The 13,630-nt window shown below is 37.1% G+C and overlaps 1 protein-coding gene across 2 annotated transcripts; it reads left to right on the top strand.

Annotated features, from left to right (window-relative positions):
• The first annotated feature begins 429 nt into the window (after positions 1-429).
• vps25 (vacuolar protein sorting 25 homolog) lies at positions 430-9,813 on the top strand. 2 transcript variants are annotated; one of them, XM_057826278.1, is made up of 7 exons: positions 445-463; positions 581-678; positions 3,527-3,672; positions 6,587-6,640; positions 6,718-6,806; positions 9,238-9,313; positions 9,382-9,813. In XM_057826278.1, the coding sequence occupies exons 2-7, from the start codon at positions 608-610 to the stop codon at positions 9,492-9,494; spliced, it is 549 nt and encodes a 182-aa protein (XP_057682261.1). In that variant the 5' UTR covers positions 445-463; positions 581-607; the 3' UTR covers positions 9,495-9,813. The 2 variants fall into 2 exon arrangements, with proteins under 2 accessions (XP_057682260.1, XP_057682261.1); XM_057826277.1 differs by having other exon boundaries at positions 430-678.
• The last annotated feature ends 3,817 nt before the right edge of the window (positions 9,814-13,630 follow it).

The following is a 13,630-nucleotide window of genomic DNA, read 5'->3' as shown; positions in this document are numbered from 1 at the left end:
GCACCTGTAAAACTCGTGGTGTTCTGTACCTTTTAGCAAAGTTAATAACCACTCTTCTCCAATCTCATATCCTGGTGACGTCGTTGTGTACACACGCCATTGACTTTAATGGTATGGTTGTCATTATTCACTGATGCAAAATGGCCGTCAAGTGATGACGGCTGTCCTGCTTCGTTCGCAGTTTGTAAACATCTAGCGCTCTATTATGTATTACATCTAACATTGAAGAAAACCACGACTTAAAAATGGTTGACGTCTGAAATTAACGTTTACTTGGACTATTTACCGTTTACATTATATTTCCAGTCTACAAAATTATTATCATCCAATAACAAAATTTGTTCAGTCTGTTAAAATTCGTCCATTTAGTTCCGCGTAATGTAGTGCATCGGATGTTTTTTGTTGGGTGCGCTTCCGGAAGCGGAACAGAATTCTGATTTTGATTTAAAATGAAGAACAACGAGTATGTGCTTAAATGTAAATTAAAATGAAAAAGTAACGAAATAAACAACACCAAGTTTGATGACAAACAACTTCAATTTGTTTAATGGCAATGAAATTACTTTTTTCATTGAAATAGTTTGTCGGAAGACTTGTGTGGTCGGACATGTTTTTCATCACATCCGCTGCAATGAGTTTCGAGTGGCCCTGGCAGTACAATTTTCCTCCGTTTTTTACGTGAGTACTCATTTAAAAACTTATTTAAACACGCTAAAATAAATACAAAGCCACATTTTCCATTATAGATAGATTCCAAGTATCTAGCTTTCGCTGTTCGCGCCCTGTTTTCGTGCTATTTAGCCAAACAAGCTAAAATGCTACGGAAGTAGCAGTTCTTAATTTCGAATATTTTTCATAGAAAACTGCCATTTGGCTATTTTGTTTAGATTTTAATGCACGGCTTTCAAACAAGTCGTGAACTCTGCGTAAAGAATTATATTCTGTCAGCTGAATGTGTTAATAGCCTGCAATGTATCAAGCCGTTCGGCAGAATTTATGTTTATTCGATAACACATGTAATTCAATGTTTTTTATTTAGGCATTTCTGTGGATTAATTTTTGAATGTAGTCGAACGTTGATTCTAAATTTTGTCAAGCTTTTTTGTTTATTATTTTGCACAGCTAAATGTTGGATTCAACGGAGTATTTATTTTTTAATTTATTGAACATTTTTGTTTTTTCGTATCAGTTTAATCAACCTGACCATTATTCGTATTGCACTTTTCGAATGCAAATGCAGAGCAAAGTTAAATGTATACAGTGCTTCAAAATTTCCGTTGCATTTTGAAACTTTTTTTGTAGTCTTCATTTGTTAAAAGCAAGATTGTCTTTTAGACTCTAATATTAAAATATTTGTTTACTCATTGTGCCGTCGAACACCAAATAGGAAAGTTCCCGATCACATATATTTGAATAAGCATGTAATTTACTAAAGCAGGTTTTATGGCACATACCGTAATTTCCCGAATATAAGGCGCACCCGTGTATAATGCGCACCCCAAATTTACTTGTAAAATCTAGGGAAAATTATTGTACCCGTTTATAACACGCACCCTAATTTTAGCACCAATAAATAGAAGAATACAAGAAAACAGAGCTCGTGTACAGATACAGAGATGTCATTTAACTGACTGGTGAAACACAGCACAAGCATAGCACATTGGTAGTTCAAAACATTACCGTAAACTGACAATATTTACGGTAATAATATGATTTGACAACTTCTCCAACTTACCAGAATCTAGGAGAAAACAAAACAGATGTGACTTTTCTTTTAAAGGCAGCTGTATAACTTGCTCGTTTCCTCATGATGAATAAATGTTTCTTCCATGGATTGATACAGTAAAATGAAAGTGAGAACATAAGTCGGAAATCCGTGAGAGCTCATCGCTGTCAACACGACAGTAACAAAAGGAACTATTGTTATTTGGGTTTGAGTTGCCCGAGGGACCGATATAGTTGACGGACACAGGAAGTGTGTGTCCTTACATTTGTTATGGTCCGAATTGCGGAGCTGCAATAAACGTCGACTCAAATGAGTTCAAGAAACTAAATTCTGTGCTTTATGAAGAGTGAAAAAATCAGAATTTAACTCAGACGAAATCATTCGGCTGATTAGAGTGAAGTATTACCGAAACAAAATGGTGACGTCACGTACCGTAATGGTCGGCAACGGGTCGCCGCATACGTTTCTTCAACACAACGTGGCCGTGTCAATGAAAAAAAATCGGTTTATATATATATGTAATACATATATATTTCTGTCTCCATCCATGTACCTGTTTATAATGCGCACCATGAGTTTACAAGTTGATTTTGGGGAAAAAAAGTGCGCGTTATATTCGGGAAATTACGGTACATTTATTTAATTTATTTTTGCATTCGAGTCACCTGATTTGGAGAATCTGCCGATACCCAAAAATAAGTTTTGAGTAATCGGATAAAGCATTTTTTTTTTTGGGGGGGTAAAGAGCAATTATGAATATACATTAGAAAACTAGACAATTCACTTAATATTGAGCCATTTTTAGACAGTGTCTTTATTTTAGATGTTTAGATGTTAAAGATATTTTAGATGAACATTGTTGAAAATCTCTGAATCTCAGATGTGACTAGAATAATAAAGTTCACTGCTTTCACTCAAAAATTTTCTTAAAAAAAAAAAAATCTTATTTCTCCCATAAAAATGTCATTATGCTCGAACATACATCACTTAAAAATCAGGTGTTTTCCCCCACGTGTTTCACTTGAATTTCCATTTGTGTCGAGCTATTTTTAAGCTCTAGTTAAGTTTTAAGTTAAGGGAGGGGGGGTGCAGCATGGGTGACACGACCAAACATTGCTACATGCGTTCTCATCGTTCACATACAACAATAAAATATCACACATTGTGAATTTATGACGGAAACTGGCGAATTTTCATCTCGTTTTCGTGTCATCAACTGGTATCCATCTCGTTATGTTTTAGTCTCCTAAGACACGTTTTCAGCGCGTCATCGTGACGTCATCGTTGACCAAATATTTTCGGTATGATCATTGTTGACGAAAACGATACTGGTTTCAGTTCCAATTGACATATTTTTGCCTTTGATCGTAGAGCTACCAAGCTTCTCTAGCAAGATCAAAGCTGCAAACCTGTCAATCATCGTTAACTTCAAGTACCAAAGGCAAGCTGCACTGGACAGTTTGGCCGCACTGATTAGCAGGAGGGAGGTTCTAGCACTGTATGAGTAAAAAAAGCGGAAAATAATGTATTTATAAAATGAAAAACCCGATCATATTCATCCGATTCCGATCCTCTGAAAAACGACGCCATTAGCCCGATTTCCAATCACATGATCGGATCAGGACATCCCTAGTTTAAAGTAGATTTGCTCCCCTCATGTGTATTCTATTTCCAAATATATTTAATTCAACACATTGCAAACCGAAGCATTCATATCTAGATTGGGAAACTCCTTCATGGAGTAAAATTGTTTCATAGCGTCTATACAATAACTGATGGTGATTTTATTATTGTGCTCAGGCTTCAACCCAATGTGGACACAAGACAAAAACAGCTGGCGGCCTGGTGTTCACTGGCGTTGGCCTACTGTCGCCACCAAAAGCTCTACACGCTGGACGTGATGGAGGCCCAGGAGAGCCCAGTCTTCAACAACCGCAAAATTGAGCGTATCCTCTCAAAAGCAAACTGAAACAAATCTAGTTTCAGTTCACTCACTTAAAAATTCTACTTAACACATTTTAATGATTTATCAAACACAAACCTGTTTTTGTCATAAGAAAAATACTACTAAATACTAGGGCTGTCGAACGATTAAAATTTTTAATCGAGTTAATCACAGCTTGAAAATTAATTAATCGTAATTAATCGCAATCCAAACCCTCTATAAAATATGCCATATTTTTCTGTAAATTATTGTTGGAATGGAAAGATAAGACACAAGACGGATATACACATTAACCCAACTGTACATAAGTACTGTATTTGTTTATTATAACAATAAATCCACAAGATGGCATTAACATTATTAACATTCTGTTAAAGCGATCCATGGATAGAAAGACTTGTAGTTCTTAAAAGGTAAATGTTTGTACAAGTTGTTGAGATTTTATATTAAAACCACTCTTTGTTTTCATTTTAATAAAATTTGTAAAATTTTCAATCAAAAAATAAACTAGTATCTCTCCATTGTTGATGTCAATAATTACACAATGCTCATGGTGTTGAAACCCATAAAATCAGTCGCACCAAGCGCCAGCAGAGGACGACAAAACACCAAAAAACCCAAGTAACAAGTGGAAATGACACTGTGCTGTCATTTTAATCTGTTTGAGCAGGGCATGTGCGTTAAATGCGTCAAATATTTTAAGTTATTTATTTAAAAAAATTAATTACCGCCCGTTAACGCGATAATTTTGACAGCCCTACTAAATACTATTGTGCTGTTTAGTAACAAAAACATAACACATGATTGTAATGGAGTCAAGGGATGGTAACATCTGGGTACCTCACGGTACAATACGATTTGCGATACAAGGGTCACGCTAACGATGATCTCACGATATGGCGATACAACAATTATCGATACATGGGTCAGGAAATCATCCTACGATATTCTACAAAACAACTAATAAACAAACAAACAAACAAACAAAAAAGCTATTTTCATCCTTCTGCTGTGAATTAGAATGAGTTTATCACGATTAGACGTCCTGTCCATTTGAACTGGGAGTTCATACGGATTGGATGTCCATGGCGGTCAGTGGAAGCCACTTCCAGGCAATGAGTTAATTTTGGGGCATTTAAAATAATTTCCTGTTGTTTTTCGGTGGCTTCCTTTTCCTTTTGTGACATTTACGGGTGACTTCCTGTTGATTTGGGGGCATTTACTGGTCACGCCCTGTTGATTTTGAGTTGCTGAAAAGAAGTGACTCCAAAATGTCCCCAAATGAATAGGAAATGACTCCAAATCAACAGGAAATAACTCGTAAAAGCCCTATAATGAATGAAAAATATAAATGCCCTCTAAAGACTGGCTGGGAATGCTCTGGTTTCAGTGTCGTTGACGGCGCGAGACGTCCAATCGATTAAAAATGAATTGAAAGTCTTGTGCCATCAATAGCAGACAGTGAGCTAATGTAGACATGTGCCGGTTTCAAGATTTAAGGTGGTATGAAAACGTCACGGTTTCAAAACCACCAAAATTTTCTGTCATAACTTAGTACGGTTTTAGCAATTTTTTAATGTCCCAAAAATGCAGCGAGAAATGACTTGGAGCGCCAGCGCCACCCCTCCCCCTCCGGCTTTTGCTCTGTCAGTGCTGTTGCTGTCGAAACTACCCCTGAGCTTTTTCAAAACCCCCATCAAAAAAGTCTTGTCTAGTATGGGAGTATTTCGGTTACCGAAAAGAAACAGACTGCCGCGGCTTAGAGGAGGGAGGACAGCCGACGTGCAGGCAACACCTCCAACATGATTTCACATTTACGTGACCATCATCCGTCACTTTACACAAAATTTAAGGTGATTAAACGCTGCCATGAACGTTTCTCACCAGCTACGAGAGTTCACTCCAGCGTGTTCCGTGTGTCTAGCTATGGTAAAACAAATACGATAACGTAAGCTTGTTAACGTGGCTAGTTAGCATGCTAAGTGGGCTAACTAATTTCCTTACTATAAGAGTACTTTTGTGAAGTCTTCCGCCATTGTAAACATCTGTTCATAATAACAACCTGTGGTGTTCGCTATATGTGTAAATAATCATACGAGTCGTACGCACACGTTCTGTACTCAACTAATTAATATTCATAGTAGTAGCGGTATATTAACCCAGAAAAGGTGAACATACTCACATTCCTGTATCATAACTTGGACTGTGAGAGTCTAAAAATGTTGAGATGGAGCTTTAAAGTCAGTGAAATGCCTCCAATATACTATATGTATATCAAAATTTTATTTGGAAGTGTTTTTACGTTTTTATGGAAAATAAATATTTTTGTTCTAATGTTTAGCAACTTCAGCTCTGGCTGTGGGTTTAGTCTATAAGTTCTATTTATTTCAATTTTTATTAAAATATTTGTTTATTTTTTGTTATTTTATTTACTTTGTTGATGTTTCAATTTGCAAATATGTTGTGAAAACTAACAATCCTGTTCAATTGATTATATTTTTTTTAATCCCATCTTAAAATAACACATTTTAGAGCTATTTTAAATTTAAATTTAAATTTAAAAAATTTTTGCTTAAGGTTATCATACCATCAAAATCTCATACCGGCACATGCCTAGTAGACACTGACCAATGAAAGATTTTGGTCGCAGTGTTGGTTCCTTTTTTTTTTTTTTTTTTTTTTTAAATTTTATTTTATTTTTTTTTAAACAGTGACACTTTTTAAAAAAGGTACCGTATATCGATTCATGGTGGGAGCATATCAATCCTTTTAGGCTACAAAATATCGTGATACAGCACCTTTTCGATATATTGTCACACTCCAAATGGAGTGTAATAATGGATTGCATCGCATACAGTTGTGTACCCAGTCATGCGTCCACTATGGTTTTTCAGGCCTCCTTAACTGTACTGTAGGAAAACTGTCTATGGAAGCCATTCAAGTGGTATTTGAGGAGCTAAGGAAAAAAGGTAAATTTAGAATAACTGATTGTTGTTGTTATATTTATTCATGACGGTGTCTGTTTATGTGCTTGTGTGCATTTCAGGAAACCTAGAGTGGCTGGACAAGAACAAGTCGAGATGTTTGGTGATGTGGAGGCGGCCTGAGGAGTGGGGCAAGCTCATGTATCACTGGGTACGGTATCACATACATACACACAAACAAAGCGCACACACAGGAAATACCAGTGAGTTTGAATTATCAATAGAAACTAATTTTAAAATACTAAAACGGTATCTCCAAATCTTATGTGTATTTTTAATCTGTAAATTAGGTGGTAATAAGCAGATTTAATGACGGACTTTAGATGGCTATCAAATTTTAGGTCTGAGTCAATAATTACGCCAAGATTTCTGACTTGATTTGTAGCTGTAAGGGATATTGTGCCAAGTTGCGTGTTTATCTTTAACCTTTCCTTTTTTGGCCCTAAAATGATCACTTCTGTCTTCCCACATTTCGCTGGCGAAAATTCTGGCACATCCATTCATTGATTTGATGAATGCATTTACTCAGGGAAACTAAGGGACTATAATCATGAGGGGACACAGACATGTTGAGTTGAACAGTGGGGAGAACAAGTATTTGATACACTGCCAAACCCATTGGCAGTGTATCAAATACTTGTTCTCCCCACTGTATGTCGTCTGCATAGGTGTGATAGGAAATGTTCCATGATCTGAGCTAGGGGAAGCATATTGATGTTAAATGAAAGTGGTCCAAGAATGGACCCTTGAGGAACCCCACATGTGAATTTGGTTCATTCTGACTGATGGTTTTCGAATTGACACAAAGACATCGCTATCACGTAAATAAGATGTGAACCACTGAAGAACAGTGTCAGTGAGCCCTACCCACTAGGCCTGAACGATATTGGAAAAAACTATTGCTGCGATTTTTTTGGGGGTTGCAATATATTGCGATATTATATTGCGATATTAAAAAATATATATATATATTTTTTTTGCATTGGAAAAAGATACATATTATACATATATTAGACATGTGTTTTTCAAAATGTTCCCCCTAAAATATGCTTTAAAAAATGTATATGGCTAACTTTAAAAAATAATTCACTTGCATATTTTAAATTTTTAAACAAATTACGTCACAATGAAAAATATGGCGTCTGTAAAAAAGTCACGGATATCTACCTCATAACTTTCGCTAAATTGTATTTTTTTGTTACTGTCGCATTTTCCCTGCTATGTTAGATGATAAATACCTTATCCGGAAAAAAAGAAAAATTGGGGGGGGACGTTTAAAAGGGTAAATATATGAAAAAGAAAATCTCGACCACTCCTTGATGTCTGCGATTTCTGCATTGCGACCCCTGTTATAGTACCATGTTTCACCCATAAAATAAAATGAAATAATCCAGCTGCGGCCAGTCACAGCTGTGTCTTGACACTCAGTGATACATGCGACATGGAGTTTTTGGATCAAAACAAGATAAGTACGCGATAATATCTTGTTAAAGTCATGGTGTCTGTAATTCTGCTCTTGCATGCTCTCACCTCCAGCTAGGGTTTTGCTGTTTAAAAAACATTTCTTTTTTTTTTTTTAAATGTCCTCCTGTTAAAATTTTTTCTTCCCCCAGAAAGTTGAGATTTTAAGCTTTCCAATCATGTACCACGTGCAGATCATCGAATCATTTTTAAACAAGAATAATGTACTGTAGTAGAAAAATGCTTTGCTTTATTTAATGCTTCTGTTTATCTACCTTGGCTGCAGAATCACTTCTAGTGTTTATTTCCAGGACACAACACAACAGGTGTACCAAGCATACCCATTCGTCAGAACACCGGCTGTCCCCAACGTTTCCACGCACACACATTCATTCCAGCGCACGCTTCCTTCATGCAACACGTGCTTAACAAGTTAAACGACGACTGAAAGATGCGGTGTGATTGAAGTTCGCCTCTGTGGCAAGATCAAACACAACCATCGTTAACTTTAATAAGCAAGTGCGCAGAGGAACAAAGACCTAGGAGAGGAAGGGAGGGGGAGAGGGAGGTTGTGTGAGTGTCACTAAAGCGATCAGCTCAGGACAGAGAAAGCATGGAGCAACATACATTTGTGGATTAAAAAAAATAAAACTATCGCACGTCCTTGCGATGGGACTATTGCACATGTGCACATCGCGATGGCAATGTTTAAACGATATATCGTTCAGGCCTACTACCCACTATTCCCTACCCACTGAGTAGTATGTTGTGATCAACTGGTCGAATGCGGCACTAATTTCCAATAGTAGCAGAACAGATGATTTGCCTGCGTCATTATTTAGACAAATATCATTTGTCAAATGTATAAAAATGTGATCCAATGGGGTTTAAAATACTTACATTTTGGATGAAACGAAATTTTACGATTTTTTTTTTTTTTATTGTTACCATTATAAACATTTAATTGCAGTTTGAAGTTAAAAAATGGGGGAAATGACAACAAAGGACATTAACTGAATTGTAAAAAAAAAAAAAAAAGACATATTTAAAAATATATACACATATTATCTGTATTTACTACATGTGACCCTCATTTTGTTTTGTTTGTTTGTTTGTTTTAGGTGTCAAAAAACGGGATGAACAACACTGTATTTACGCTGTACGAGCTGTCCAACGGCGACGACACAGAGGGTGAAGGTACAAAGTTGTCGCCGACCTTTCCCGCTGTACGCGTTTGACTTTTTGTCCTTTTTCTTCCTACGCAGAGTTCCACGGCCTGGAGGAATGGATGCTGCTACGGTCGCTGCAGGCACTGCAGACGGAAGGCAAAGCTGAAATCATCAGCATGGATGACGGCAAAGGCGTCAAATTCTTTTGAGGAAGGGGACTTCTCAAATGACGGCAGGGCCTCCGCTGTTATTATTGTTCCCCCGCTGATGTCTCCGTGTTTTTTTTTTAAATATCGCAAAGGAGCCATTTGGGTCATTGAGAGGTAACTCGACGTTAAAAAAAAAAAATCCTGTCTGGAAGTCAACTGACAAAGACACTTGGACCAACAGTGGTGATTCAACTCAGCCAATTTTTGTTGATACCAATACTAGTGGACAGTTTTAATGAGACACTATTCCAAAAAAATTCCACCATCAACCACTTTCCCTTCCCCCTCATATCATGTGTAAAAATAAAGACAACTTTCATAAATTGGACTTTCTGGTGCTTGAATATGTGAAGAAAACATTCCTAGTGGCATTCACATATATAGAACTGCACAAAAGCTGTTCCTTCTTAGGGGTTTGGTTACCTTGTCCATAATTTGCAAGTATCAAATTACAAGAGTAGTTAATTTCCAGGACAAGTAGCGATTGGTTATTTATCATTTGTCAATAAATAGCGTATTTGCACTACACTGCAAATTTATAACCTTTTAATCAGATTTTTAGGGCCCGAGCACTAAGTGTGCGAGAGCCCTATTGTAATGCTAAGGATTATTATTTCTTCTCCTTGGCAAATGAAAATGGCCAATTTGGAGGCCTGAACATGCTCGAAAACTCACCGAAATTTGCACATACGTGCGGCTTCACGTACGTTTCGATTATTTTGCAACGTGAATTTTTTTTTTTTTTTAATGGCTCAGTGGCGCCCCCCTGAATTTTTAAAAAAGGCCTCTCAATCTAGTTTTTTTTCAACGTAGTGCAATAAAATTTGGGGAGTCGATGCATTGCGTAAAACTGCTCCAAAAGTCTCTTGCATCCATATTCCAAACCCAATAGGAAATCAGCTATTTTGGATTGAATCTGAAATTTTTATCGATTAACGCACATTTGAGACCTTTGTGCCGAGAGTGTTTGTTCGATCTTCCTCAAAAGTGGTGAGAATGCTCATGAGACATTTGAGATCTTAAGTTCTCAAAACGGTGAGTTTTCCTTCACGGGCCTGACCTAGGCAGGGTGCCAAAGTCGGCCATTTTTTGGGCAAAGCACCAAATTCAGAAAATGACTAATAACTCCCTCATACAACGTTCAATCTTTTTCATATCTGGCATGTATGTGAGGTATCCCACCCTGAACACGACTGAATTGAAATATTACCCATTAGGCCTGGCGCCTCCCAGTGGGAACAGGAAATGCCCTTTTTTACGATACAGGCTCCTCCTTCAAGGGAAAAAATGTCTAATGACCTCAAATCTGTTTCAGGGGAGCCTTCAGACATGTGTTCAGGTACCTGATGAAAATAATGAGGTTTCGTTGAGGCAGAGGGGTCCAAACAGGAAATTGAAAATGACCATCGCCATTTCGTCTGGCCACAAATTCTGAACAGTCATAACTTGGCAGACATACAGCATATCTGCACCAAACCTCCCGTGCTTGGTGAGAGTAAGTACCCTGAAGGGTCCTGTGGGGGTCATTTGCATCAACTGTGGCGCCAACTAGTGGCAACAAAGTCATTTTACTTATACATTTCCAGTTCTTCCCAGGTTGGTCACTAGTTTCAAGACCTTTGTAAGACTACAATTTAAGGCCCATGTCCACACTGTCTGTTACCCTTTGCTCCCCATTAAAAGGAAGTAGATATTTTCAGGGATTTAGGCAGTTTATAGACCCACAAAATTTGGCACACTTGGTCGAATTGGCCCAATTAGAAGACTCAATTTGGTTTTGAATATGGGTGTGGCTGCACAGCTCAGTCGCACCTCCTTTTTGCAGGACTGTCTTCATTAGGGGTTTTTTCACTTAGGTGTGTGAATGTATTTGTAATTCCCCAAAAAGAGGCGAGTTGCGAGAAAGTTTGGTTCCCAGAAGATGATGAGGGGGAGACGATCTGCCACCACCCTGACCTGCGTACAGTCAAGAGTTGCGCCAAAGTGCGAGGGGCTGTTCAGTCCTGCTTGCAGGCCTAGTTTTTATTAAATCTAGTCAAATTACTCCATCTTGTTTTGAGTGAGACCAGTTAACAGATTAATGCATCCGATTATTCCATTTTGTTGGAGCAGTTTTTGTGTTGAGTGACGTAATGTGACAGTGCCGCCGACATGGGCGATGACGTCACCACTATGCGTGTATAAATCAATGACTTACTCAGCACAGGTGTGGAACGCTGGCGGATATAGTTTTCAACCGCAACACAACACATATGACCGCACGCAATGCAAATGACGCACGCACACAAATGTATGCGTGTATGTTATAGATGATTGCAGAGTTGCGTGTATATTGTTTTGTTTTGTCTGATAGTTTGAAGACGCCAAGATCACATTTTTGTTTTGTTATTTGACCACACGACATGACTTTGGACTGAATGACCACAATTAGCTTGACCATACTCATTGACAATTTGATACCTTGGATTACCATCGGCCACATAGTTTTGTCTGATCCTGCCGGCTGTCATCGACACATGGTGAGTGCGCGTTGAAACATTCCTTAACCAGTGTATTATTGAAAATTGTCAGAACAAATTTACTTTCAGTAAATATTACTATTTGTTCTGACTAAGCCAATACATCTAAAAGTTGGTCATTTTTTCTCCTAAATCGTGAAAAATTTGCTTTCAAATAATGTTTTTGAACAATATCCCCTAATTAAGAACATTTGAGACGAGCTTTTATGAAGTTTAAATAGGCTAATTTATTGCTTAAAATAAGTCTGTTAAGCTTATTTTCAGCTAGCTGTTTTTATTATTTCATTATTTTCTTTTTAAGCTACCCTCTTCAAATGGATTTGGACGTGAAGTGCCGTCAATGGCAGCCATTGTGTAAAAAATGCAAAAATTTGTACTTCATTACCAGGAGTGGAAGTAGATTTATTTGTGAAGAAGAAACGCTACTCTGCTATCTTGGGCTTGACTAGTCGTTACATTTTTCTTCTTTATTCTACATATTAGATTTTACTTTTTTATTTTTTTTTATTGCCAGCGATGCCAACATTAGCGCTGCCAGTTTGACCAATGAGACAGTGCAACAATGATCACATGACTCCGTTATACCAATCAGACTCAAGCTTGCCGTTCTACCTTCATGCTAGCCAGTTCAATCACGTGGTGTCTTTCAAGCACCGTAAAAAGTTAAGTATTTGACGTTGAGCGCTCAATATGACTCGAAAGCGCAGATTTTAACTTCTCTCCTAGTTTTCATTTGGAATCAATTGACCACCGAAAAACGGAGATATGATCCTTTTAATTTCATAACTACAGGTATAACTATGAAGGAACTAGTTTCTATTCAAACTAGGAACTATTTTCTCCACTAGAGGGCACTCTTGCTCTTTGGACGAACGATGCTTCAGTTCTTTTGATTTTTTTTTTTTCTCTCTCACCGGAATTATTTTTTGTATTTCTTCGGCTTAATGCGGTTACGTAAGAGTTTATAGTACAGTATAATAGTAACAGTTCATATAGATAACTTTGTGCTGAGAAAAAAATCAAACACTGTAAGCAGAACTCACAATGTTACTCATTACTTGAGTATTCTTTTCACCTAATACTTTTTTTTTTTTTAACTTGTACTTCAGTTAATTTTTTAGATGACTACTTTTACTTGAGTAATATTCAGAGGTGAGTGGAGTAGCCAAAAAATGTACTCAAGTAAGAGTAGCATTTCTCCATGATAATATTACTCAAGTAAAAGTAGTCATCCCAAAAAATCTACTCAAGTTCAAGTATAAAAGTATCCTGTGAAAAGAATACTCAAGTAATAAGTAACATTGTGAGTAACTGCTTATTTTTGTTAGATTTTTATTTTATTTTGAAAACAATGGTATTTTTTTCTCTCATCAAAAACGTATCAATATGAACCGTGATAATGATACAATGCAATAACCTACTACATAACCACATTAAGCCAAAGAAGTACAAAAAAAAAAGCATGAGTGCCCTCTAGTGGAGAAATCGTTCTGAGTTTGACTTGTGAATCGTTCCTTCATAGTTACTATTATGAATTTATATGGATCATATCCGGTTTTCCGTGATATCAAATATAACTTATGAGGGGTTTAAATCCACGTTTTCGAGTCATGTTGA

This window comes from Corythoichthys intestinalis, chromosome 21 (genome assembly GCF_030265065.1).
Source record: "Corythoichthys intestinalis isolate RoL2023-P3 chromosome 21, ASM3026506v1, whole genome shotgun sequence".
NCBI lineage: Eukaryota > Metazoa > Chordata > Actinopteri > Syngnathiformes > Syngnathidae > Corythoichthys > Corythoichthys intestinalis.
The sequence above is the reverse complement of the archived record's forward strand: the minus strand, read 5'-3'. Positions and strand labels throughout refer to the sequence as shown.

Bases quoted from the DNA above. Each gene is read 5' to 3' on its own strand.
- vps25 (XM_057826277.1), top strand. From the start codon at position 608: ATGTTTTTCATCACATCCGCTGCAATGAGTTTCGAGTGGCCCTGGCAG. The intron at 679-3,526 runs GTGAGTACTCAT...TATTGTGCTCAG, and splicing joins AATTTTCCTCCGTTTTTTAC to GCTTCAACCCAATGTGGACA. The intron at 9,314-9,381 runs GTACAAAGTTGT...CTTCCTACGCAG, and splicing joins CGACGACACAGAGGGTGAAG to AGTTCCACGGCCTGGAGGAA.